General features: G+C 37.4%; 1 protein-coding gene across 1 annotated transcript; it reads right to left on the reverse strand.

Annotated features, from left to right (window-relative positions):
• Nucleotides 1-4,777: 4,777 nt before the first annotated feature.
• cspg4ba (chondroitin sulfate proteoglycan 4ba) lies at nt 4,778-26,844 on the reverse strand. The gene is made up of 10 exons (XM_084415067.1): nt 26,603-26,844; nt 21,136-21,299; nt 16,173-19,745; nt 15,245-15,718; nt 14,896-15,072; nt 11,487-11,685; nt 10,843-10,974; nt 9,004-9,176; nt 8,488-8,671; nt 4,778-7,809 (listed from the first exon to the last, which is right to left on the reverse strand). The coding sequence occupies exons 1-10, from the start codon at nt 26,658-26,660 to the stop codon at nt 5,768-5,770; spliced, it is 7,176 nt and encodes a 2,391-aa protein (XP_084271193.1). The 5' UTR covers nt 26,661-26,844; the 3' UTR covers nt 4,778-5,767.
• Between the last annotated feature and the right edge of the window lie 1,029 nt (nt 26,845-27,873).

Consider the following 27,873-nt stretch of genomic DNA (forward strand, 5'->3'; position numbering starts at 1 on the left):
CACACACACACTCACACACACAGTTGTTAAAGAAGTGTGTGAACCTATAAGAAAAGCATGACTTAGCTCTGATTCAATAAGCATCTTTTCACAAATGCAGAAGACAAAGATGGCTGAGGTTGTCTTTCGTTTTTTATTTTCATTGGACAAAACAGATATAATTTGAGGTCTAGGTTTAAGTGCAGTTGACCGCCTCATCTTGTAGTTATCTCCTTCACTTGGGCGTTTTTAAAAATGATGAAATGAGTTTAAATCAGACAAAAAATAAATCAGTTAAATTGTACAGAAAAACACTCATCATATTGAATAACATGGTCATTGAAGATCTTCACTAAATCTATAAAGAAATTATTTTAATTTTTAATCACTTTTCTCAGTTTTTGGACATAGTGTTTTATATGTAACCCCTCCACCCGTGTCCTACAGGCTAAAGACTACAGCCTCTAGCGTCTGTGCTAGAGCGCCTATTGAGATCAGAGGAGTGAGGTTTACTCGCACAGCGACTACTAGCTGGCCTCCGTTACATATATATATATATATATATATATATGACATAAGGTTAGTTCAAGTGGGGAATTTGGTAAAATAAACATTTGGTAATCTGATTCTCCAATGTGTACATTATTTGTTTGATCACAAGTCCAAGATAATATCACTGTTTTATTGGTGGGATGTTATGTCAAGTGTCATTTGTTTGTCTGAGGTGTTGTAGTGACACTTTGCCCAATCACAGTAAATCGCAGAAATATGAAGTGCTAAAATGTCCAAGGTTACCCTGATTAACCTTATCGATTCCCATCAACCTGAAATCTCTGGAATAAGAAATGAGGTATGGATTCAGGGAAGGTTCAAAATTGCAGTAAAACTTTAATGCTTGCTCAAAGGCTTGTTCATCTCTAGAATAAAGCATGTATTCTTCTTCTTTTTTTTTTTTCAAAAGAAGAACAACTGCTTATTTCCCCCTAAAAGTTAAAAATTGTGCAAACTCATTTACTGTAAGTGTTCTCAACAGTAATGATATCCTCACCCAGAACTGTGAAATTCTGTCTTCAAATGTAACATTTCACATCTACACTACATTTAGACTCAGTTTACTAAGGCCCTATTTGGGTGTATTTGAGAATTAGTTTAGATTGCCGAGAACTGAGTGTAGAACATGCTCGAGTCAATCCAAAATTATTCAGGAGAACTGGTTTCCCCTTTGTGTTTATAAATTCATGTTAATTTCACGTGCATGTGTTAACTGATTGGTCGAACACTGGAACACAAACAGCTAGTACTTACTTAACTGGATTGGTAACACATTTCAATAAGGTCTCATTATTCCCCCTAGTCAATAATTGTATCCCTTAAAACTCATCTTTGATCACCAAAAATGTTTTTCTTCATGCCTTAAAATAGTTTGAATGTACACCCTTGCCTCATTTAGTACATGCGGTTCAATGAATATGCAAATTATCCCCGCCTCCACTCACTCGCACCAGCTCAGAGATCCACTCGTTGACGATCACACGTTGACGTGATTGGTCACATCAGACGTTGGTTAGTTTGTGATGTCAGAAACACCAGCGAACCGCAATTTTGACTCTGTCTTTGGTTCACTGCAGTTTTAAGGAGAAAATACTCAGCAATGGTGTTGACTTATGAATTTGCACATGGTTTGTCTTAAGGGGCATTAAAAACACCACAAAGACATATAAATAACATTAAAAGCTTGATTTTCACCACAGGGGGACTTTAAAATTGAATGCATAACTAATAGAAACTAACAATGATCAATATATTTCTACAGCATTTATTAACCTTTGTTAATGTTAGTTAATAAAAATGTTCATGTTAGTTCACAGTGCACAGACTAATGTTTACAAATACAACTTTGGATTTTAATAATGTACTGTATTAGTAAATGTAGAAATTAACAATAACTAAGATTGATAACTGCTGTAGAAGTATTGTTCATTGTTAGTTCATGTTAACTAATGTTAACAAATGAAACTGGCTTAAAGTTACCACTGGATTCAGTTACCCTTTGAACTGGCAAGAGTCTTGTTTTTTTGTTTTTTCATTACTTGATATCAAGTTATACTTATAATAAGATAAAATATAAATATTAAAGGAAACCATAAACTTAAAAAAATGTGAACAAAATATATTTTAAAACAAAAACAGCAACAACATTACTAAAACTTAAACTAAAATTAAAATGAAAACTGAAAATATACAAATAAAAGCTAAATCAAAATATCAATAAATACTATTATAAATAATACTAAAATAACACTGGTATTCATGTGAAGAGAAAAAAATGGTATTCATGTGAAGAGAAAAAAATGAACACAATAAACAAAAAACAGAAGCAAACAGGTAATACCTATTTAAATTGTTTTACTTGTCCTCTTTGCGACACAAGGAAATTGGGAACAATAGGAAAACTGGAACAATAAAAATGTATTTATAACTAAGGTTTAACATGGTTTAAAGTGGTAACATGGAACATGGAAACATGTTTTTGAGTTGGTCGACTCAAGTCGACTATATGTTGAAACGAAGTTTGGACAGAGCATATTGAATGGTCCTTCCCTTTTTTAAATAGCCAATAGGCTTTAGTTACATCACAGACATGGTCATGATTTGCTGCTTGTCAGTTGGTTATAGGTGAGTGGGAGGGATATTCTTATTCGAGAGCATTTGATTGGACAAAAATCTGTGCAGTGCAGGATGAGTCATCAATATTTTCCACACATTTTCCTGGACTGTAAATTTCAAATCTGAATATTTGCTAGAATTGACAAATACACATTTGAAAGTACACCAACAAAGATCAAATCAGATGCTGGGGCTCAGAAATATCTTACCTTAAACACTCTTATTGGTATGATTCATCACGGACGACATGAAATCTAACACTTCAAAGAGTGGCTCCTCTGTTGCTGGGCAGCTCTTCATGATCTGCAGGGCTTAAACTCATTATGTTTCGATCTCTTGGGACCCTCTTTTACAAATAACACCTCAGGATGAGTCATGAGTCACTAGAGCCAAATGCGAACATGCTCAGCTCATTTTCTTATATAGTGATCTGGACTCATTTACTGCAATTAGCCCTTCCACTAAGAAAAAGTAGGAAAAAGCAATACAGATAATAGTTTCTACACAATGGGGTTCATTAAGAGGGCTAGCCTTTTGTTCTTCGATGTGAGCATATTCACTGAAATGTAATATATAAAAAGATAATTTTACATAATTATAAAGCTATTGTACTGTTAAACCTTTTCAATGACTCAATGAAAAGTAGTTTTGAAGTTGATTTGTCATGCATTGACATCTTGTTTGGACTTAATTAAATCGCAGAATAAGCAGATAAGCCACTGTCATTTTCTGATGCATATCGGTGTGAATCATCCTGACACTGATATTCTTAACTGAACCGGTTTCACAGTGTCACGTTTGTATAAGGTCAGCACATTGCAGGGTTCACGTTTGGCAGACTCAGTGGATTGTCACCAGCTTGCATTGTTTGTAATGCAAACCAGTTGCAACAATAGGAACTAATATTCCATCACACTCATGCTGCTTGTGACAGAGAATATTTTATTCTTATTGCATTTATTATTAGGATATAATACTACAATAATAATACGTTTTATTCATATTAATTGTATATTATGTATAATGCTCTTTTAACCACAAGCACACTCTGAGGTTTTTACCAAATGAGCTCTCAGCATGTATCTGGAAAGTGGTTGAAAAAGCCACTTTTAGCACCTATTAACTGAAATCACAGTAATTAAATACGAGGAATGACGTATCATAGCAATTACATCCCCAGAGGCACATCGCTGTTTTTAATCTTTGTGTGCCTTCTATTAACATCCAAAAGAAGAGTAGCTCTAGTGTACAAGGCAAAAAGTCACAATATCCATCTGTATAAAGAAACTGCACCTGAGTTTGAGGTCTATATTGATATATTGAATTTAAATGCTTTGTGAAGTACTAGATCAAAACACTGATCCCATTTTGCTTAAGAGCTGAACAGGAGTCAAGATGGCTGGATTGTAAAACATGTTCCATTTATTGACAGAACAATTCAGTGTATCAGACAAAATGACTCATAAATGAGGAAAAATATACAGTGACAAATTTGCTGAAGGACTGAACCTATTGTAAATAGAGTGGATTCAGTTTCAGCTTGCGGGTTGTTTGAAATCCACATTGACATTTTTGTACAATACAGAGGGCTTAAAAATGGTATAGCATATTTAAAAACTACAATTCATAAATGTAGTGATATGACCACACCACAGCTGCTAAAATTAATTGAATATATTAAATTGGATGCTATATGTAGTTCAAATGTAAGTAACAGTTTTATTTACCACAAATAAAGAAATCAGTGGCAAGAATCCAGTGGTTTCCTCACATTGCACCATTTAAAGGTGTATGGTATTACTTCTAAGAGGAAGATCCTGAGAGTACAAAAACATTTAGGCTACATAAACATTCAATTACGACACACACACACAAATATATAACACGCATAAAGTAAAACATACCCAAAATATACATAATAGTGTCGTTGAAATGTGCACTCCACACCTATATTTTCTCAGTGCAGGAATATATGCCATTATAATATTTCAGAAATTCTAAAATCATTAATAAATATCCTTACGGCATTAAATAGTTTCAGTATACAAAACATAGTGACACGTAATGTTATCCCATTGAAATGAATTCAGTGTAATACTTTTTTTTTTTTTTTACTTTGTTATTTGAGGTAGACACACAAATTACTCTTAAAACACCCAGAATCACTTGTCTTCACAAATGACTGAATAAAAAAAATTTAAATAAAATAAAAAACCTTCTAAAAAAAATACAATAGAACTTTTTCAAATACTTAGTTTGTCAATGAGGATTAAAAATCATTTCACACAAATTCACACTATTTTCTAAATTCATGTTATCGATGTTATTGTTAAGGATTCATCCATGTATACATCACGAGTTCACACTTACATCAAATTAAACAGAGTAAAGATTATGCGTATTTGGCGTGCTGTCCGGGGGGAGGAATTTTTTGCCTGAACCCAGAGTACTCCCCCCGGATGTTGTGAGAGTAGTTAGAACTAGAAGTGAGGAGATGGGGTGGTGGAGGGATGCTGTTAAACAGGCGACGAATGGAGGTAAGTCTGCTGTATATATACCTCTTAATTCGTTGATTGGGTTGATTAACTGAATGTGCTCCACTCGTGTTTAATTAGCTTTGATTATCTATTTGACTATCTTAACTATTTGAACTTTGTTAATAAAACATCATGTTTCATTTTTATTTTGACCTTGTAATTTTTAAACAAAATGTCATAAATCGATTTTCTGGTGAAAGGACACCAAAGGACACTCTTTGGTGGTATATGTTGGACTTCTCCAATAATTTAAACCACGTCCCTTTCTTACAACTGACCACAAACTTGTGTTCAGATCTGCTTCCATTTAAGCAACCATTTAAGTTTCACACAGAAGCATGTCACAATACAGAAGAATATATCTGTCTCCCAAATTTTCATCTGGATGTTTTCCTCCCTAGTTTTTAGGTTCTTGGGGAAAATGCTGATCATGTACAATATTTGCAAACATCAAGGATGCAAGTACATGTATATGCAAAAACCACACAGTTAATTGAGACTTGTGGGGCCACATAACTAGAAGATGTAGTGTTTCAATCACATTTCAGTCAGTGATTCTCAGAGTACAGTGATGAATCTTAAGGTCATACCCAGTACTGATTGTTTCGCAGGGTGGGGTTGGTGGTCCTGCAAAGCTGTGAAACTTCAGGCTCCAGGTCTTCAAAAGAGCACAGAGACACAGATTGGCCATAATGGGAGTTTTTACTTCCGGTTTGAAGTCTAGTTACGGCTGAACTTCCAGCGTTTCTTGGAGTAAGAGGAGTGACGGTTACGATGGGGACAGTTGCAGGCCACTGTAGCTGGTCTTGATGGGACGGGTTGTTCGGTTGAGCTGGAGGACCTGATGTACTCTTTAAAGGCTTTGGTTTCTTCCTCCAGTTCCTTCTTAAGAGCAGCACTGACACGACCACAATGATGACCAGAAGCAGAAGAGCAAGAAGGGGCAAAAGGATGATCATTGAATTTGAGGAGGAGCCCGTCTGGGAAACTGACTCTACTTTCACTGGGTTATTATTTATGGGATAAATCTCCTCCACCCCATGGGTTGGTTTCAGGTTAGTCGTACCCATGTCATTGCTGTTTGAAATACCCCAACGGTTGCGACCTTTGAATCTTGACCCGGATTTGGTCACCTGTTGCGTCGTACGCACCGGTGGAGGTGTTGAGGATGGAAACAAACTCATTTCAGCGGTTTGGTTGCGAAAAACAGGTCTGAGTGTGGACACTGGGATCATTGTTGACATCTCCAGAGTGGGAACATGAGGTATGATGCTGAAAGCGAAAATCCCAGTGGCAGGTTGGACGTTTTTGGCTTTAAGCACAAATCCGAAAGAGTCATTTACTTCATGGACGCCCGTCAGGTTTGCCTTTAACTCGATGGCCAGTTTCTCCTGCTGTAGTTCACTAAAAGTGAAAAAGCTCACAGATTCGGCTTTCTTTCCCTTGCCGCTGGTTACCCTGACAATCCTGCCATTCTGCGGCAGTGAGGTAATTTCAAACAATGGGTCATTAGCACTCAGTTCAGCCAGTTCAGACACATTAAGCAAATGTGGCTTCAGTTTAATTCGAATTCCGTTTGGAAACGTTGCCCCTTCTGTGTACTTAATGAGAGGTTTCACAGTGATATTAACTACTTGGTTAGTTAGGTTTGCTTCTGTTGTGAAGGCCGTAAACTCAAAGTTATCATGGGACGACTCAAGGTTGACCATGTGATATTTTAGCTTTTCTGCCTGGAGATCATCTTGACTGAAAACAGTGATGTCCTCATTGTCCAGTAGGAGTTTACCGTACTGTGGCGGTACTGTGATTTTATAGTGCACTGTATTGTTTTTACCATTGGTCACTGCTGCGAGGTGTGACCGTGTGAGGGTTACAGAAGTGTGTCCCTGGTCCAGTAGCACCTCTGTGTTGTTAACAAGCGAAACAGTGATCTCTATGACTTCCAGATTGAACAGTTTATATAACGGACGATGATGACCGTCGGTGACGCTGAAGTAGAACGCTCCAGATGAAGGACTGCCATCGTGAACAAAGAACACCTCTCCATTATTGATCTGAGCCTGAGAGAAGGAGTCCACGGACTCATTCAAGTGATCTGCAATGGCTAGGAAACCATTGCTAGGTTTGCTAATCACAGTGTATTGTATTTCAGTGGGTGGGTTATCCAGGTCAACCGCACTTAAGTTGTTGGGTCCAATAGCCATGGTGTTCCCCTGTACAACTCTGAGGCTGGGGGCTTTGGTCTTTAGAACAGGTGGTTGATCATTTATGGGGATTATAGTGATGTTGAATGTTTCTGACACGACCTCTGTATCTAGGGGGCGTGATGGTGGTTTGCTCTTTAGGTTGAGATACACATCAAAGTCGAAATGGTCACGGGTGGTCTCGGAGTTGTCGTGATGGTATGTGATTCCATACTTGTTTAGAATGAACTGAGAAAAATTGGGCTTTTCTTTTGTAAGATTTCGTTCCCCAACGACGATGACACCGTGCTGTGGAAGAGATGTGACCTGGTACCAAACCTCATAAGAACTGCGCTTGGATTCAGGTTGTTTAGTCATAAGATTGGATGCGTCCAGCATTGATTTGTCAATTAGCACTTTATCTCCTTCAGTTACCTCCACACCTGAAAAAAAAAAAAGTACATTTTCTTTGACAAAAGCCATGACATTTCAGTTTGAATGTCAGATTTAGAGTATACTTGACAATTTCTAGGATATTAATATTTAATTCATAATTTCTATTTAATAATAATAATAATAATAATAATGTTTCTTGAGCTCCAAATCAGCATATTAGAATGATTTCTAAAGGATCATGTGACACTGAAGACTGGAGTAATGATGCTGAAAAGTTAGCTTTGCTACCATAGGAATAAATTACATTTTAAAATATATTAAAATAGAAATATAATAGAAAATAGTTATTTTAACTTGTAATAATACTTCACAATATTATGTTTTTTTTTTACTGTATTCTTGATCAAATAAATGCAGCCTTGGTGAGCTGAGGAGACTTCTTTCAAACACACACACATATATATATATATATGTGTGTGTGTGTGTGTGTGTGTGTGTGTGTGTTTGAAAGAAGTATATATATAATATATATATATATATATATATATATATACTGTATATATATATATATATACTGTATATATATATATATTATTATTTTTTACTGACCCCAGACCTTTGGATGGTGGTGTAAATAATTAAATATTCTTTATGCTTTGGGACTCAACTGTATCAACTGTAAACCATTTAATATTAAATGTTTTTGTCAGATTTTCACACTGTACCTTTATTTTTAAGGAGCACAGAACTTTGTTCAGGTCCAACATTTTCGTAAGAAATGTCAATGTCGAAAGTCTGGGTTTCAAGCGTAGCAGGAGGAGATGACACAGTAAAAGAGAACTTATCTAGTGCTGCCCATCCCAAAGAGGTCCCATGACTTTGCTGATATGCTACTTCACTCGCATCCACCTGTAATGATTACAGTTCCATGAGTAACTAAAACATAAAACATGAAAAATGCCCCCAAAAAATCTTAGACATGACTGTAAATATTATTTCCTGATATAGAGTAACACATTTCATTTTCTTTCAGCATCAACATTGTGTCTTTTGAAAGTATCAGCACAAGCTTATATTAGCACCAAATCCTCTTGTGCCGGCTAACTAGGACATGTTACATTCAGCTTTCAAATATGACAGGCTCTCAGATTATGCTCATAGTTAAAGTAAATTTATAATTCATTGCCTTGCACTCTGATATGCATGGCACTGACATGGGAAAAGAGGTTGGAAACACTCACCATTTGTTGTGTGAACGATGAAATATCTGTTGTGGTCTTGTCTGCCTGCAATTTGACCAGTTTTCCAAATTTCGGGGGATTGATCACAGTAAAATAAATGGTCCGATTTGTGATGCCAGAATCATCATTCGTTATGGCCTGAAGAATGTCGTTTGAAATCAAGAAAAGGGAGCCTAGATGGAAAAAAAAGACAATAAGAATAGCCCCAGAAACTTCCAAAACAACACATTGGTCTGGTACATGCTATAAACAAAACTACGCTGTCTGGTGTATAGTATCTCATGGGCTTTTTTAGGTTATGTTAAACAGATGTGCATCTGAACAAGGAACTACAACCAAAAACAAATTTGGAAGTTATATTTGCTTCAGAAGTGTAAACACAGTCAAAGATCGAGGGTAGGGAAGTATTTTGAGATCCCGTTTCAGAATACTTATGTTTAAGCACATTAGAGTGACTGAATTCAAACAACTTCGAGCTATATTACAGGAAGGATTTTGCTTAAATAATCTACAAACTCCTTTCATGACCTTAATGGAAGGTCATCCATTCTGTTTTTATAGTTTTCTGTTGTGTCTAACCATTTGAAAGAAGCCCTGAACACAAAGGCCATGAGAATAGCTTGACAGGATGTGGCATTGAGAAGCATTTGTGAAGAGTGGCTCTAATTTTAACAGAATAATGCATCTATTAGTCAAACTTACTGTTGATTCATTCATTTATAATCAATTATTACTAGTTGTACTAATAGTATTCCAAATTCCTGTCCATGTTAAAGGTATAGTGGAGGATCTTTCCGAATTTTAGATAAGACCCGCCCTCTCCACTTTTTGAATAAGTTTGATTGATTTACCAGAATGATTGACAATTAGGAGGACCAATAGTATAGGTGATCCACCCGGAAGTAAAAAAATCCTCCATTATACCTTTAAGCAACAAACATGGATTAGGAATAAAGTAATGAAACAAACTGGAAAGTAACATTAAAAGGAAAGGGGAACAAAAGATTAATGAACTTCATGAACAAATAAATTCAGTTCATTAGAAGTTAGGCAGAAGTTGTGAAACATTATTTATGAAGCCATTTCAGATGCTACCATTTAGTTCAGTGTTGCTATAGCCATTTATAAAACTGGAAGAAAGCAGAAAATGCGGAAGTTGAAAGTGCAGCAGCTGTTATTTTATTAGTAGTCAATACAATTTTTGTATAGCTCTGGTATTAAATGTGGCATATGAGTAAGTGTTTCTAAAATGAAGCAAATGACTACAGTCTAATAACTTTAGGGACTTTTACACAGTTTCGTTCAGTGTTCAAAGGCTCTCCACTGAGCTATTTATAGCTCGGGAATTAAAGCCGTTTTGTTATTACATGGTTTGGTTGCACTAGGATTGAGAAACCATAAAACACCATGAAACACTGTGTTGATGCTCAGACAGAGACTAAGAAGTCTTAACTGTCTACGAGTGGGTGGAGACAGCATTGTTGACTTTATACAGAGCGGAAAGGAGGCGTCAATCTGGTGCTCTGATTTGGCATGAGAGGCAGCCAGATGCTGACCTCACTGCTGTGAATAACATGACGTTATTTTAACTCCATAAAAAGAGATGGAGAGCCCAATTTGTTCAGGTACTTATACGGTCTGAGATTCAATGCAAAATTAAGAAGTACTACAGAGATCTAAAATACTGTCTCTACAATGATTTTATGTTTTTATTTTATTTTTTATCCTTAATAAAATCTAATATTTGATATCACAGAAACTATTTCATTATAGATAATCTGTGTGTGACAGAATATACCACATTACTGCTGAAGTTCACCTGATGTTAATCAGCATTACCTGGAAACACCTTAAGAGGTCCAGCCTTCTTTAGAGTAAGAACCAGGGCACGAGCTGTAATACTGAATATCTGTCTGGGAGCAAAGTTCACACCATCATTCACTTGGAAGTTAAATCCTCCTGCCATTGGGCCTAAGAAGAAAAAAAGAGCAAACAACATCATTTCCAGGGATTTAAAAATAGTTCACAATGCACTGCAGCATCAAAGACACTTTTTAAACTTTTGATGCCATATTCAACAACTCCTTTTATGTGATCTCTTTTATCGTACTGCACAGCTTACTATACTAAGCAAGGTGTCTCAAAAATAAAAAATATATATACAGTATATAAACTCAGACACAATCTTTATTAAAGGTTCCTTCTCAATCTAATTTGATTTATTATCCATAACTGAATCTCTTGGATGAAGTACACCATATCCAAACTGCATGGCAATGTAATTATTCTGTAACAGTTTAACTCGAACCAATTTTCGCCTAAAATGGACAAGAACGGGAGGAACAATGCTGTGCTATGATTCAAAGCACATCACTGACATCTAGTGGTTGAAACACAATGACACAGACCTTGTAAAAACAATCTGACAATGTGAAAAATGCTTTATTTTAAAAATAAATTAAGATTGTTTAATGATATCTCACCACTATGTACAAAAAGCAGTTGTCTCTGGTCAATGTGAGCTTGAGTAAAGTTCATAATGGGCGTGTTAGGGGCAGTCTTCAGAGCCAGGTGACCATTGCTGGGTTGGGTAATGATGTACTCCATCTGCTCAGGGATCGTGTCCTCATCTTCTGCATTCAGATCCTCACTGGTGATTTCTGTGACAGAGTCAACCCACACCTGAGTAAACAATCAAACAAATAATGAGGCACAGATTAGTGCTTGAAAGGCTTGTAGATCATTCAAAAGCTTAGACTGAATGGTAACTGGCATATTGTTAGGGAAATCTAAAGTTAAATTTATTAAATAGAAATTCTGAAACCCCTGAATAACACGTTTCTGCTAAAACACTCTCCTGAGTTTCACACCTTTATTCATATCAAGTCATGGTACACTGATTGAATCTTACTTCATCTAAACGCAGTTTAGGAAAAACAAGCTTAACTCAGCTAATCTGAATGCAAATCAGATACCAAAGAACAATACAAAACACAGAGATAAGGAGACATCCTGACTCCAGCAGAACAGTCTTTTTTTGGATTCCCCATCGTTGCCAGATTATCAAGAGTGTAGTGTATAAAGTAGATTAGGATGATAAAGAGAATCAGGATGAATCAATAGAGACACTCTTTCAGCAGATTAAAAAAATAAAAAAAATAAAGAGGATGCAAAAAATAATCATTTATTTTTTAGAGCTGTCGGGACAGATTTCTCAGGAAATTGCATGCATACGGCATTCACCCGCATGTTTCACATCATATCTGTACATAGATAAAAGTAGCACTGGCTGTGGGACGCGCAAAGCGGAACTTTTGTTAAATTGATCATGGATCATTCAAAATGGCAAACCTCTGGGAAATCACCAGTTTTAAAAACAAGCAAACAAAAATGTTATTTAGTTGTCCATCTGCTCTGATAAGATATTCTGCATCCATGTGTACACTGATACCTCAAACCACATTCATCCGTGCAGAGGAGCAGCGCCAAAGCATAACAAAAACCATGTTCTTCCTGTTTTTTTAACCTCTAGACTGCAGGGGTGTCAAACGCATTTTCACTGAGGGCCACTTCAGCATTATGGCTGCCCTCAAAGGGCCGGTTGTAACTGTAAGACTTTTAAAATGTTAATATATTGTCTCTTTATTTGATTATTACTTATTTAAGTTACAAATATTGTATATGCATTTGCAGGGGTGTTTCTAGGTTTTAAAAACATTAGGGGATGAGCCCGAAACATCAGGGGCTGGGTAATAATGATTTGATACAGAGAATAATGTATATTGTATATATGCAGGGGCAAACTGGCTCAAAAATTCAGCCTTGGCACTGTAGCCACACCAGCACACATTACCACACAGTCATGCGTATTCAAATGTGAGGTAGTTAGGGGGGTTCGGGGACATGCTCCCCCAATAAAATTTGGATTTCTCGGACCTACATATGTGCATTTTAAGGTGTTTAAAGGCCAAAAAAAATGGACAACAATAGCTTTAAAAGCATGTCAGTGGGCAGTAGCATAAATTATTTGTCAAGATAACAGATTCTTAAAAATGAGAATGAGGATAAATGTTGCAATGAATGATCCACACTACAAAATGGAAATGCAGAATGTTTCTGCTTATTGTTGACAATACACAATCACATATTCCAAACAGGAATGGCCTTAAATGAGAAATCTTTCAAGGATGATTTTGCATAGATGTTACATTTCAGTCAAAAACCAGTGCAATCTTTTTGTGTCCAGAGGCAAATGAGCAATTTATATTAGCATTAAAGATTGGTTTCAGCAACTTGTTTCTTTCCTGAGTTAATCAATGTTTTTGGCACTAATCAGTTTAAAGTTCAATTGTTCACTCATAAAGACAGTCACTTGTCGCCACCTACTGGCTTAATGATGCAAGTGGCGCAAACACAGACAAGCGGAGTGACACAAATGGTGAAAAGGCTAATACTGGTAACTATATTAAAATAATACAAAATATCAATATATTATTCTTCAATCTGTTCTATGCAGCAGAATCAGATTTAACAGATTTATTTTTTGACCAATTGTCAAAATTAAGTATAGTCCTACAAAGCTATTTTTATCAGAGCATGAGCAGAGCAGGGAGAGGACCAGTGAACAAGAGGATCGTGATTCGTGTAATTTTACCAGTGTTGCCCAGCACGGCTATACACAACATGTTACAGCACAGTAGTGCTATTGCAAAAAGAAACAAGTCCAGAGAAATTTCATGTCGGCAGGTTTTTTTTTTTTTTGCGGACTTTGCCTTTCCGGTGAGCGTGAGCAGAGCTCGCAACACAAACACACACACACACACACGGAGGTTGCAGCGGAACATTGAGCAGAACGCGCTGTGAACACGGAGCAGAGAGCACAGCGCACACACACAGCGGAACGCGCTTCGAAGTTATGCATCTTCAGAAGCGGACTCGCACGCAAAGTCATAAAACACGCTGAGCCAGAGTCAAACCATCGCCGAACACGAAAGGGTGCGGCGGCTTTTTAGTATCTTTAGGCCAAAAACCGAAAATTTTCGGCAGCCTAAATTTCGTTGCATCCCTAATTTTAAGACACCCATATGCTCTCGCGGCCCATATAAAACAATGTGGCGGGCCAGAATAGGCCCGCGGGCCTTGAGTTTGACACATGTGCTCTAGAGGGCTAAAAGTTACATAGTGTAGCTTTAAAAAAGTTCAAATGAAAGATTAGAGAAAAGAATATAAATAATGTACAAGACTAAACAGTTATGACACAAATAATTTCTCTAAAACCCTGTTGAGTAATTGAATACAAAGCACTGAAATATATAAACCAGACTGTCATAATTTGTAATAAAAATAAGCAAACATGCAATATAAAAGTAGCAGTGGTGAGCCACCTTGTGGGTTTTGTAAATATTGAAATAGTAGTGTTTGAAATCAGCAAGTAAAATCATTGAAAATTATGTCATTTCAATAATTAAAGCTAGAGGAAAACCTCCTGTAAGTACTGTTGTGAGTTTTTCAGCTGACAAATCCCTGAAGTTTAAAAGCACGACACTGAAATGTCTTGAGGAATCTGAAGCATGTGGAGCAGCCCATTTGACTGTCCCTGGTCTGTGATCTGTGACTTAGACTTCTATTGAAGTTAAAGCCAATGATTTTCATGTCTACAACTAGTAGTCTTATGGGTCTCAGAAACAACTCTGTACTTGTCTCTATTCGTCTTTGACTGATGGAAAACAAAGGGAACATCAGAACACAGACAATACAAAATTAAAACAGTACACAAATTTCAACATCTTTTCTCCAGATCCCTGCAGAGTTCTCATATTCCATAAAACATTCTCGGGACTTGAACCTCAGCTAACCTCAGTCATAAAAAGAGTTTATAAATAGTAATCTCACCCTGAGAACCCTGTTGGCTGTAATGGCTGGAGGCTCGTCATTGACGGCTGTGATCTGGACATGCACAGTCCATGGTGCACTGTGTTTTCGCAGGTCTGTGTCATTTGCTGTGACAGTAAAGTGGTCCTCCGAGGTCTCTGTGTCGTCGTGGACATAATAAATAAACTCCTGCTCCACCTGCCATGTAAAAATAACAAAATATATATACACACATTACAAAGAGAAAAAGTGACTTGTTAGAAAAACGAACAAATAAATAAATAATTTACTAAAAACATTTTAAGTGATTGTTTATGCCTTTTCATAATTTGTTTTCCCATTATAATGTTCAAAATTGGAAAAAAATTACCTGCTTCCTTGTAAAGTAAGTTGTGGGAATCCCTGGGAAACGTGAATTCTCAATGCGGCCATGCAGGGGACCCTCTGAGATGTAGTACACAAAATTGAGGCCCGAGAAATGTGGGTTTTTTACTCTGATGATGTCATCTGTGAGAGCTTTAGATGCCCCTTCCTTCAGAGTGATATTGGACACCTCAATGGGTATAAGGCATGGGATGATATCCACAGACATGATGATGTCACTGACCTCTGCGACCCCGTTGCTGGCCTCCATGGTGAATGAATCACTCTCTTGGCCAGGTGCCACCTGTACATACTGAATGTTGCCATCATTAACATCTCGCTGGGAAAAGGTCACTAATGGATCCTCTAGTGTTCCTTGGTACTGATATTTACTCTCAATAAAATGCCGCAAATAGCCATGAGATGGAGCGACTTTGATGGTGAAGGTTATTTCTGAAGGTGAACTAGCCTCATGAGTCACCTGAAGAAAAACAGACATAATATTTTATTTCTGCATGCAACATCCAGGGTCGGGGAGCAACTAACTACAAGTAGCGACACTACTAACTTAAATGCATTTTTATTTTCAGCAGATTTTTAAGCTACTTTTTCCAACAATAAGTAGTGAAACAGTCCTGTCTCTGGCTGAATTCGGAATAGCATATTAGCATAGTATTCTAGTATGCTACTCCGAATTTAACCTCTCTCATAGTGTCAGAAATTCAGATTCATTAAAGCCAATCATTCATCCTAAATGGTCCCATAGGTAGCAAATAAGTCTTATTCATTCTAGTGAATGAACATAAGAGCCTTCAAACAACTACACAAAAACCTGTTATTGGTAAAAGATATCAATCTATAACAGAATTCCCTTGAAGCAGCAATATATTGCTAAAAATTGCCTAACAAAAGCTCTAACTGATGTGGATATTTACCTTGAGTTTACTGCTCTCAATCTTCACTGGTTTCCCCTCCTCCACCAGCAAGGTTTTATTATGAAGGATGATAGGTGGCCTTTGATGGCTTTCCAGGTACACCTTTACATGGATTTTAACATCAAGCCGACAGTCCTTTGCTTCCACCAGGAGTGTAAAACCATCAACAAGATTCTTACTGTTGTCATGATGATAAGACAAGTAGTCATTTCTCAGGTCATTCTGGGTGAATGACTCTGTCTTGCTGTCTTTTAAATAAAGACTTCCATGTTTTGGAGCCTCTTGGACTTTGAATATTATTTCATTGTCATTTCGGATGTCAAGATTTGTATCCACACTAAAGTTTGCATTACTAAGTGTCTTGGCTTGCCCTTTCTGAACCAACAGGCCTGTGTTGTTGCCAGTTTTTAAATAAGCATCCTGTGTGCTAATATCCAACAGAGAGGACACATAGTGCTTGCCATCTGACACAAAGAGGGCAAAACGGCCCGAGTTCATCCCATGGTGAATAAACAGCACTCGTTTCTGTTCCAAGTCTTCTTGGTGAAACTGGTACAGCTTATGTGACGTGTCATTAACAAGAACCAAATCCCCCATTGGGATACCACGCCGGGTGTAGACAAGCTGCCCATCACTAAAGTCTGAATCTGCATCATGGTAGCGCAGGTCATCGAGTGTAAGTAATCTCTGTCCATTTCTGACAACATTAAATACTTTGTCTACAATGCGGATGGGTTTCTCATCATTAACCAGCTGTATAGAGATGTTAAAGATGCCTTCCTTGGAACCAATGTCATTATCTCTTATAGGAAGCTTTGTTACTAGGCCTGTGGAGGCTATGAAGGTAAAACTATCAAGAGTTGTTTCACTGTCATCATGAACGTACATAATACGCTCCTCAAGAACGTCCTGATTGGTAAAGGACATAATATTGTCAAAGTCTTTGGTAGAGTTGGACAAGTTGATTCGCATTAGCTTACCATGTTGCAGCATCTTTGTGATCGTGTAGTAAATCTCTTTAGTGCTTAGAGTTTCAGCAAACAATTCATCCTTTGTGATGAGTTTACTTTCACCTTCAAGAAGTGACAGCCCATTGTTTGTCAAGAAAATGCTGTTGACATCTGCTTTAATATTGATTTTAAAAATGTGACTAGCAGAATGTGCATGCTTTGAGAATACATGGAATACAAATTCATCACTGGTGTCCTCGTATGATCTTTCCACAAGTTGGTATTCGACTTTCTGATCTGTGATATCCCTTTGACAAAATGTGGAATTCACATCTAACTTGGCATTATTTACTTCAATTATTCCTCTTTTTGGTAAAGTCAACAATCTAAAACAAAGCTTATCCTCAGACAAGCTTACACCATGTGCTGTTACATACAGATGCTCAGGGTCAATTACAGCTCTTGTAATTTTGTCCAGCTCTACAGGTTCATTGTTCTCTATTGTGTAGTCTATCCACTTTACCTTTATGGGAAACACCAGTTCTTCGGTAGCTCTGGAGGCCACAGTTACTTTACACTTGAAGTGGTCAGTGCTATTACTTGTTTGAATGGACTGGTGGGTGCTGAGGTACCTCAAACGCTCCTTTTCAAGAACTCTTTGGGAAAACGAGCTGGTGATTTTCCACTCTCCACTTGAGTGCATCCTCTGGAGCTCACCAAATCTTGGTGGCTCAATTACATCATAACGAATGTCAACCACCTGCTTCAATGCATTGGTCCAGACGGCCAGTTGGTTGGTGCTTAACAGAAACATCTCTCCTTGAGTCACTTCCAGACCCGTGATATTGGAGATTTTATACTCAAGTCCCACAGCCATGATTCTAAGCACCACTGTGTTACTCAACTTCTCTCCATCACTGACTCTTAACACAATCCTAGAGTTCCTCACACCTGTGTGGATGTAATATATCTTACCGTCTACAAGAGCTGAATGGGAGAAAGAAGTTACTGGTGTACCTGCATTGTCTTCATTTTCCAAATATCCTGCATCAGAATTAAGGTTCCCTAACACAGAATAAACAAGGTCTGTGTAATTGCTGTCAATGTCTATGGCCTTCAGAACATCAGTGGTCAGCCTCTTCTTGGAGTTCTCCAGAAGAATAAACAGATTCCCCTCAGGTAGACTCAACTCAGGAGCGTCGTTGGTTGGTGTGACGGTGACATTATACCGGTACAACTTGTGTCCTTTCAGATAACTTGGCACTTCCTTTCTGCTACTGGAGAATACAGAGAACATGAAGTAGTCCTGTGGGTCTTCAGATCCCCCATGAATGTACATCACCCTGCCGTGCCACAAATCCAGCATGCTGAATGTTTGCTCAGCCTGCTCCTGGTCTACATCAAGCCTAAGTTGACCATGTACCGGCTGCTCCTCAATCCTAAAGATGATCTGAGACTGACGAATGCCAAGCTTCTTGAAATCGAGGTTCACTTTAATATGCTTAGAATCCAAGGCTCCCCGACCCCCTTCCGGGACAACAAGGTTCCTAAGCTGTAGAAAATTGTGTCCATAGTTTTTGACAAGACCTTTGGCTAGGGTGGACACATCTGTGGGTGGCAGCTGAGTGACAGAGTCAACGAGGGTCATGGGAAGGGTTGTTGGGCTCACTGGGGTGCTTATTTCCAGCTCCTTTTCAGGATCACAACCAACAGAGATGTCTTTGGTTACCACAGCATTGGGAAGACCCATTTTGGCATAATTTATTTTAATGTCTCTGAAGCATCCTTTGAAGGAGCCACCTTTAATACGCTTCCCTGCTACAGAGGAAAGACCGACCTTTCTGACCTCAGAACGTGTGCCGTCATCGATTCCACCAAGGAAAAGGAAACCTTTCAGATGAAAGGCTTTTGATCTGGAGCTAATGATGGACTTTACAGTCTCTCCATCCACTGTGAGTTGGAGGCTTTTTGGAGTGAAAAAGAGCTTAACATCATGCCATTTGTTGTCATTGATGAAGGTGAGGGAACGTAGTTCTGTTTTACTTCCATCTTTACCGACCACGGCAACAAGGAGACCTTTCTGGATCTCCAGGGCGACAAAATCTCCTTGTCGAGCTGAGCTGTACATGACGATCCCTTCTTCAGCTGACGTGTGGATTGAGCATTCAAAAGCCCACTCATGTTGTGCTGTCCAAGGTGGAAGGGATATGTAAGCCTGTGAGCTGAAAAAACTGATCGGGTCATCCTCATTGGCAAAAAACTGAGGGCTGCATCCTAGGGAAACCTCATAGACATTCTTGAACCCAGAGTAGGGCCTCAGTGATGAAAGGAGATTGTGCTGATTAAATATTACTTCATCGAGGCAACCACGGAAGCCATTGAGATCTCTGGACAAATAAGCCTGATCCAAACCTCCAGTACCACCCACATATAGGCTGTCGTTGATGTGCAGCTCTCGCTCTGGGCCTGACATTCGCAGACTGGTCTTGGAGTGGTTGTCCACAGTCAGTGTGACATTATAGAACTCATGGAGAAGCCCTGCAGTGTGCCAGGCCAGATCATTTAGCTGGGTTCCACTGTCTGAGAGAAGGACCTGCTCTCCAGAGCCCAGATCCATTCTTACCTGTGAATAAAAAATAAAATAAAAAAAAAACCCTGTCCTTACACAATCATACATAAAAACACTTTTATTTTTAATAAAATACACTATACACTATAAAATACACTATACACTAAACCACAAGGTGGTGCTAGCTCTGTGGAAAATGTTAAAGATTTTTTTCTTTTAATTTAATAATAAAAAATGCCTACTGATTTGATGTTTATTGTTAAAAGTATTTACAAATTAATCTTTTTTCATGCTAAGTTAATACATAAAACATTAAAGTATTTAACATTAAAGTACACTTAAAATATTTAAAGTAAAAAAAATTCCAGACAATATTATGCTAATAATTTCATTTGGTTTCAGTACAGTGACAATATAAATGCCAATTATTTAATTTTGTCAATAACATGTTGGTGTTGTTATAATATCTATAATATTTTTTACACAGTATAAATGGAGAAACAATATACTGTAAAGGAATCAAAAAGTTTAAAAAATCCCTGAGTTTTAGGTCTAACAAAATGTTTACTATAACAGGAGTTATTATCTGAATTGCAAAGAAAATGTGTACAGCTATTTTAATCATTAGCATTTGTCTACAGCTCATTCATTTTACTCTTAACATGAAAAGTCACTGTCCTTATATGAGACAGCTAAGACAAACTTGTCAAGGCTTGCTGAATATTTCTACCTTTTCCTCAACTGAAAGCAATTATAACCTGTGATGTATTCGAAGAGGGTCACAGTCAAAGGATAGCAAAAGCACAATTTAATGACCTATGATAAATGTGAGAGTTCAAAGATACTTTCAATTACAGGAAAATCAGACCTCAAAAAGTTCAGCACAATCTGTTCTGTTGTAGCCCTAAGATATCCTCTACAAAAGGAAAAGGAATTTTACGTGAGTAACACTGAGAGAAATGTAAAAAGCAAAATCTATTTCAGAAAATCATGCAAGGCTTTTGAACTGGATTGTGGGAGTTGATTTAATAAGATTCAACTCTAGCAGATCCTCCAGTCATGTATAGTACTTCTCTCACAATGTCAACTAAGCTCACATTCTTCAGCCCTTAAGTCATAGCAATCATCAGATTTGTATTGTATACCTTAAAAGAAGGTGGAAGAGTCTGTGGTGAAGCATATCATAACTAGGCCAGTATAAAAATTCACCACTGCATTTCATCTGAAAAGGATGGTGCTGAGTTATTGTCTAATGCTGTCAGTCTTGATAAAAAGCTTTCAGAAATACAATTTTATTATATATATATATTTTAAATGTTGCAGCAATTTAGCTCTAATTAGATTATTTTCAAGCCGAAACAGAATTGGCATGTTTCCACATGTAGTTTTATTGTGGTAGATGATCTAAACGCTGCTGAGGGTGAAATAGCAACATGTGACTCACCTGCAGTCTGCCAGCATTCATCTCCAGCAACAGGAAATCATTCTGCCCTGCAGCCAGGAAAAGCAGGCCACTCAGGCTGGAGGTGCGGAAACGAACGTGCAGTGCGTTACGGCTAGACGTCTCTGTCCCTTTTAACTGCACAAATCCATCACCATAGAATGAAGCTGCAGATAAGAGAACATCACCTATGATGTGTGTTTAGTTTTTTTGTTGTTGTTGCCCTGAATGCTCCATGATTTCATTCAATTTTTTTTCAAATCAATATTGTGATTTAAACTTAATTACATCACTATCAATTACACTTTTAAACTGGTGACTTTATAATGAATTGGTTTGGAGGAAGATTTGTTTACATTTAAATGGATAGTTCACCCAAAATAGCACATTTTGTTTTCATTTACTCTCTCTCTCATGTCATTACAAACCTGTATGGCTTTTTTTCTTTTCTGTGCACAATCAAAAGAAAATATTTTGAAGAAAGGGGAATCACTTTGTATGTTCGCAACTATCTTCAAAATACTGTATATTCGAATGTATGTACATGTAGCCTATGTACAAATTACAATCAGTCAAAGCTGCAAATCTCAGTATTTTTCTGATATTATAGCAAAAAACTCCCATAAACCTAAAATGATTTTTACTGTTTTAAATTCGGTTGTGAGTCCTGTGAGTGCTGTCTGTTTTAATGACTGCAGTATGTGATAGCTTTTTAAAGTTTTTCACAGATCAAATTGTTGATATAAGGCAGAATAATGTATCTCTAAAATATGATCCATCTATTCTTTCTCTGTTTCATCCTTTAAGTATTTTTAGACAGTTTCTTTTAATTCACTCAAAGATATTATTAAGATTTGATTTGATAAGACATTTTTCCAACACATTTTTTTCTGCAGGTTTTTGATGTTGTTGGGCCTAGCATTTTAGCTATAATAAATAAGTCCCTTCTCACATGTATTGTTCCTAAATACCTAAAACACGCAACCGTTAAACCCCTGCTTAAAAAACATAATCTTCACTTACTTTCCATTATAGACCTATATCAAATTAATCTTTTATTTCTAAAATCTTAGAGAAAGTTGTTTTGGAACAACTGCATAGTCATTTGGAGTTAAATAGAGTTTTTGAAGAATTCCAATCTGGGTTTAGAAAATATCACAGTACTGAGTCAGCTTTATTAAAAGTTTTTAAAGGAATACTCCACCGTTTTTTTAAATAGGGCTTATTCACATTCTTTCATACATTTAGATAGGTGGGTAAATGCATTTTTGTCTCAGTGCATGCATTGTTTTAGTTTGACAGGGTCGGCGCTAGCTTAGCTTAGCACAATGAATGGAATCCTTTGTTGCCAGCTAGCATGTCCTGAGTAAAAGTGATAAAAAAAACATTAAAAAAAACACGTAATTACTTCTTGTGGCCTGCGTATTCACAACAAGTACAAATAGCGATGCAGATTAACACTAGGTGATTTCTTAGGCAGATATTGACATGGGACTATATTATAGGGAAGCACAGGCAAAGCACGGCTACTTAGGCGAAGCACTGCTACTTGGGCGCAGAGATATCACGCAACACATGAAATCCCACGACTTCCGTCAACATACTGGTGTGAATAGTAGCTGCCTGGCTATTTTCCCAACAGTACATGAATGGCGATGAACATGGCTGATTTTGTGTGAGCCAGAACCATACCTATATACAAGAGTTTACAGAAAATGAGTGGAAATAGAACGACAGGAGGAGGTTGCGATCGCTCAACAGCCTGAGGACGTGAGGATGAGAGCCAACACGAACTGGTGGTGTGAATGTGGGGGAATATGCCGACTGAAATAGATTTTCTGTGCTGTGGCGAGTGGGACAAGTTTCTGCCATCGATAACCACTAACCAGGCTCAACGTGTCAGATCAAGATGAGCGTGCCCGCAGTTGTGTCACAGCTAAAGTTACCACGGATTTCACGGCGTTGATTCATCCGGCAGTACTCGGATTTTTTTTCCGGTGTGATAAAGTGAACTGGAAAAAACGCCCCACGCCGAATAGACCAAATGGACAGCTGTCCACAGAGTAAGTGATTATTTTAAACATGACACATGTATAGTAAACTGCTTGTAGCCTTCTCCTCTCTAGTAGTTATACTAAAACTCCTGAGTCAAAAGAACCAGGCTAACTCGGTGAGAGAAATATAGCTAACTTAGCCCTCAGTCATTTCATTTTACAGGTAACGATAACAGCGATTTTTATTTTAGTTTGGTTGTTCATGCTAAACAGGTTGAATTCAACATGAGGTTATACTAGAGGAGGCTAACGTTATTTGAACCGTAGTCTATATACAGCTTCTCAGCATCTATCTTATAACCGAATAAAGACACAGATTAACATAAGGAAGAGTAATAAAAGACAACTTACATGTGCACTTTGTTCTGCCTGTGCTTTGAAAATAGATGGGATGGGGACAGCCGTATGTTTCAGACGTAGTACCGTCTTTCTGGGCCCATATTCCATTTTTTCAAAGTAACTTAGTCGTCCGGTGCAAAATGCTCTTCACAAACACGATACTGTTTGATTTTGTAGAGAGGCGTTGAAGTACAGATCTCCAGAGCAGCTAGCCATTTATTTCTCAGTTCCACATTCGATGGAATTCTGTGAAACTTTACATTCATGTATGTCCTTTGCTTGTTCTCACAACCTTTTGCTACGCAGATAATTACCATGTTTGCTGTAACTGTAGCTGTAACTTCTCAAAATAAACAATCCAAAAGCGAAGACACTCTGTGCAGGTCACGCGTGTTGTTCTTCTGTGTTTTGACTCGTTGCACACCGGTATGTTGACAGAAGTCGTGGGATTTCATGTGTTGCGTGATATCTCTGCGCCCAAGTAGCAGTGCTTCGCCTAAGTAGCCGTGCTTCGCCTGTGCTTCCCCATAATATAGTCCCAAGTCAATATCTGCCTAAGAAATCACCTAGTGTTAATCTGCATCGCTATTTGTACTCGTTGTGAATACGCAGGCCACAAGAAGTAATTACGTGGGTTTAAAAATTTTTTTTTTATCACTTTTACTCAGGACATGCTAGCTGGCAACAAAGGATTCCATTCATTGTGCTAAGCTAAGCTAGCGCCGACCCTGTCAAACTAAAACAATGCATGCACTGAGACAAAAATGCATTTACCCACCTATCTAAATGTATGAAAGAATATGAATAAGCCCTATTTCAAAAAACGGTGGAGTGTTCCTTTAATGATATTTTATTGTCTGTGGATTCTGTGATACTCTTACTCTTAGATTTAAGTGCTGCTTTTGGTACTGTGGACCACAAAATTCTTATGACTTGAACAATGTGTGGGTATTGAAGGTTGCACGAATGTTTTCTGTTTGTCTTGACGGGTTCTCTTCTGATGTTTCTGTTTTGGATTATGGAGTCCCTCAGGGCTCCATTCTGGCCCCTGCGCTGTTCTCGTTTATATATGCTTCCTTTTGGGACTATTCTTTCTAAACATGGGGTGTCATTTCACTTTTACGCTGTCACTGATGACACCCAAATATATCTGCCCCATAATATGCTGTTGTACAGCACAATGGCTACTGTTGCTTATTTAGTGCTATAAATAAAAGTTAAATTAATTTGATTTGATTATTCTTTTGTATTCTTCAAAATCATACAGGTGTGGAATGACATGAGGATGAGCAAATGACAGAATTTTCATTTTTGGGTGAACTATCCCTTTAAAGTTACTTTTAGATTTTCACATACTGTAGACAAGAAATAAAAGTGACTGAATGAATAAAAACAGCAACACTTGTCTTTATAGGACAGGCCGGATGGCGCCAGGGAAGCACTGTGATACCCATGTGCATGTGCTGGCATGCTCTGCCCTGACAGCACCGTTCTCGACATAAAAGACTCTGACATGGCCACATTGTCTTAGCCCTGCTGTCCATTGACAGAGGCCTGGACGCAGCTGTTTTCTAACCCAGCCACTCCACATCACCCTTTAATCTACACTAATGTGTTCTACACTCTCATCAACCTCTCTTTGCAAGTGTTACTATAGTATTTACACCCCACAATTTGTATGGGTATGAACACTTCTACTTTGCGACTGAAATGCCATACTGATGTTTATTGTAATTCTGTGAAACTATGCAAGTTTATTGTGGTGTCATTACTCATTTGTGATTCTACAGTTGCATAAATAAAAATTTCTGTTCGAATGAATATTTATTAGTTTTAAGTCCTTTGTTTACAATGCTCAAGGCACCATGCAAAGTTCAATGAAGCAATGTGATTCACTGAACTTTGCATGGCTGGCACAAGTAGCCAAATAAAATTGTGGAAAAAAAGATTGTATTATGGAATATAAGATGACAATAACTTTTACAATGCAATGATGAGTAAAATATGTCAAGCCATACTGAACCATATTGGACTAAAAATGCAAAGGAGCATTATTAAGACAACACATTTGATCAAAAGTACATCTACAATAATGATAAACATAAAAAATTGAGGTCAGACTTTGTGGTTAGAGATATACCAACAAACCTGAACTGACAGTAAGAGAGGAGAAAACTAGAATGCCACTATCTTTAGTCTCTTTTTATCGCACAAAGAGGGCTTGAATCTGACATCTTGGAGATTTTATAAGTCTGGACACTGCACTCCAAAATAAGACCACAGAAGACATCAGACAATCTTGATCATTCAGTGCAATTGCTATTGTGAAGCTCAACACTTAACAAATGCAACTGATTCAACAATTGGCAAATTACACTATATTCAAATGCACCACAGGAATCAGCATTTAAGTAATTTGCTCTTTTGAATAATGCTGGATCGCTCGGAGTTATCTTTTTTCTTTTTCTGTTGTCCAAAGCTGTTTGTTTACAGTTAGGAAAAACATGACCACTTGAATAAACATCCAAGCTAATAATCTGCATTGCTTTCATAATGCAGAGATTCACTAGCATTAAAGCATGCATTTCATTGTTTTTAATAACAACAACAAAAAAAGGCTTTTTTCAGTACCTAGTACTGATATTTGGCAAACTGTGATATGAAATCTCTGAGAGCCACAAAACTGTGCAATCATGACTGCTATATTCTGTACACAACAAACTTGAACAGGCAAATCAAACATATAATTTTAGAGCCACATGCAACGGAAGTGTCAACTGCTGCAAGCATGCATATTTTAATATATTTCTTTGTATTAACGTCAGTTATTCCACAAAAAGAATATGACAAGACATTCTCATAACAGAAAGCAGCCATAAGAAATACTGAGTCTGGTTGTTCAAAACTCATTGCCATACTGTCCTCTGATGCATGATATTTGGGGAAAATGAAGGATCGTCCGCTTGGTCTTGGTGAATCCTCCAACTCAAATGTTTTACTCAAAGGTAGGCTAAATGGTGAAATAACCTTCTTACTGGCTTTACATTAGCCATACTTCAGCAATTTAAACAACTTACCCCCTTGTGCGATTCCGACAAAGATCAAGAGTAGTCCGTTTAAAAGGATCGTTCTCATTTTAACATCAATGCAGAGTGTTCATTCCGCTTGAAATGGAGAAAGACTGTGTTTTAAAGTCATTGTGTTAACAAATTCATGGCAGCTCGGTAGCTCCTCACTTTAAAATCTTTTCCCAAAGTAAACTTGTCTTCTTCGAGCAGTAAGCAAGGAGCACTGGAGGAGAAACTCCGCCTCCGAGTCTTCAGATATTTGCCCCTCACCCCGCCAGCAGCACCGATAGACTCGCGTACAGAGACCGTATGTTGTACTTGGAAAATTACAGTTATTAACTTATAGAATATAACCATATGCATATGCATATAAAACGCGGGGGTTTCGGGGATACATGAGTGTTTCTTGAAATGTGAAAATAATATTACAAAACTGCTAACAAATTGTCTAATATGCCCAACATTAGAATCATCATTTCATTTAGCATCATAATTTGACAAAACTACAGCTTGACTGGAAATTAAAAAATATGTATATATTTTTTATAGACACGCACACACACACACACGCATGTCTGGTTTACTATCTTTGTGGGGACTCTCCACAGACTTAATGGTTTTTATAATGTACAAACTGTATATAATATCTCCTTACACTAACCCTAACCCTAAACCTACCCATCACAGAAAACTTTCTGCATTTTTACATTTCCAAAAAAACTCATTCTGTATGATTTATAAGCTTTTTTTTACCCATGGGGACCTCTATTTAGGTCCCCACTGTGACACGAGTCCCCATGAGTCTGTAATATACATTCAGGTTGAAGTCCCCACCGGGATAGAAAAACATGAACACACATACACAGACACACACACACTAATTCATATTTTTATAATAGATTTTTATAGGTTTAGATTAAAACCTGAGCTTGACTGAAAATAAAACAAAGATTTTTTATAACAGACACACACACACACACACACACACACACACACACACACACACACACACACACACACGCAAGCATGCACGCTATTTTTATACAAACTGCAGTACTATTGTAATATCATTTTAATTTTATTAATTTGAAATTCATGTATTTGAATTGAAATCCTATGGATTTTCATAGTTTTAGATTAAAGTCTGGTTCTGGGACAATATATATAGTCATAAAAAGTATTTTGACATAATGTAATAATATTAAATGTAATTAAACAATAAAATGATAATATAAAAATATATGTTGTGAAGGATAAAACTGTTTGATATATGAATAATT

This window comes from Rutilus rutilus (genome assembly GCF_951802725.1).
Source record: "Rutilus rutilus genome assembly, chromosome: 7".
Lineage (NCBI taxonomy): Eukaryota > Metazoa > Chordata > Actinopteri > Cypriniformes > Leuciscidae > Rutilus > Rutilus rutilus.

Excerpts from the sequence above, each read along its gene's own strand:
- cspg4ba (XM_084415067.1), bottom strand. The coding sequence starts at position 26,660 with ATGAGAACGATCCTTTTAAACGGACTACTCTTGATCTTTGTCGGAATC. Across the intron at positions 21,300-26,602 it reads TGTCGGAATCGCACAAGGGG|CTTCATTCTATGGTGATGGA; the intron begins GTAAGTTGTTTA and ends TCTTATCTGCAG. Across the intron at positions 15,073-15,244 it reads CTTACTTTACAAGGAAGCAG|GTGGAGCAGGAGTTTATTTA; the intron begins GTAATTTTTTTC and ends TTTACATGGCAG.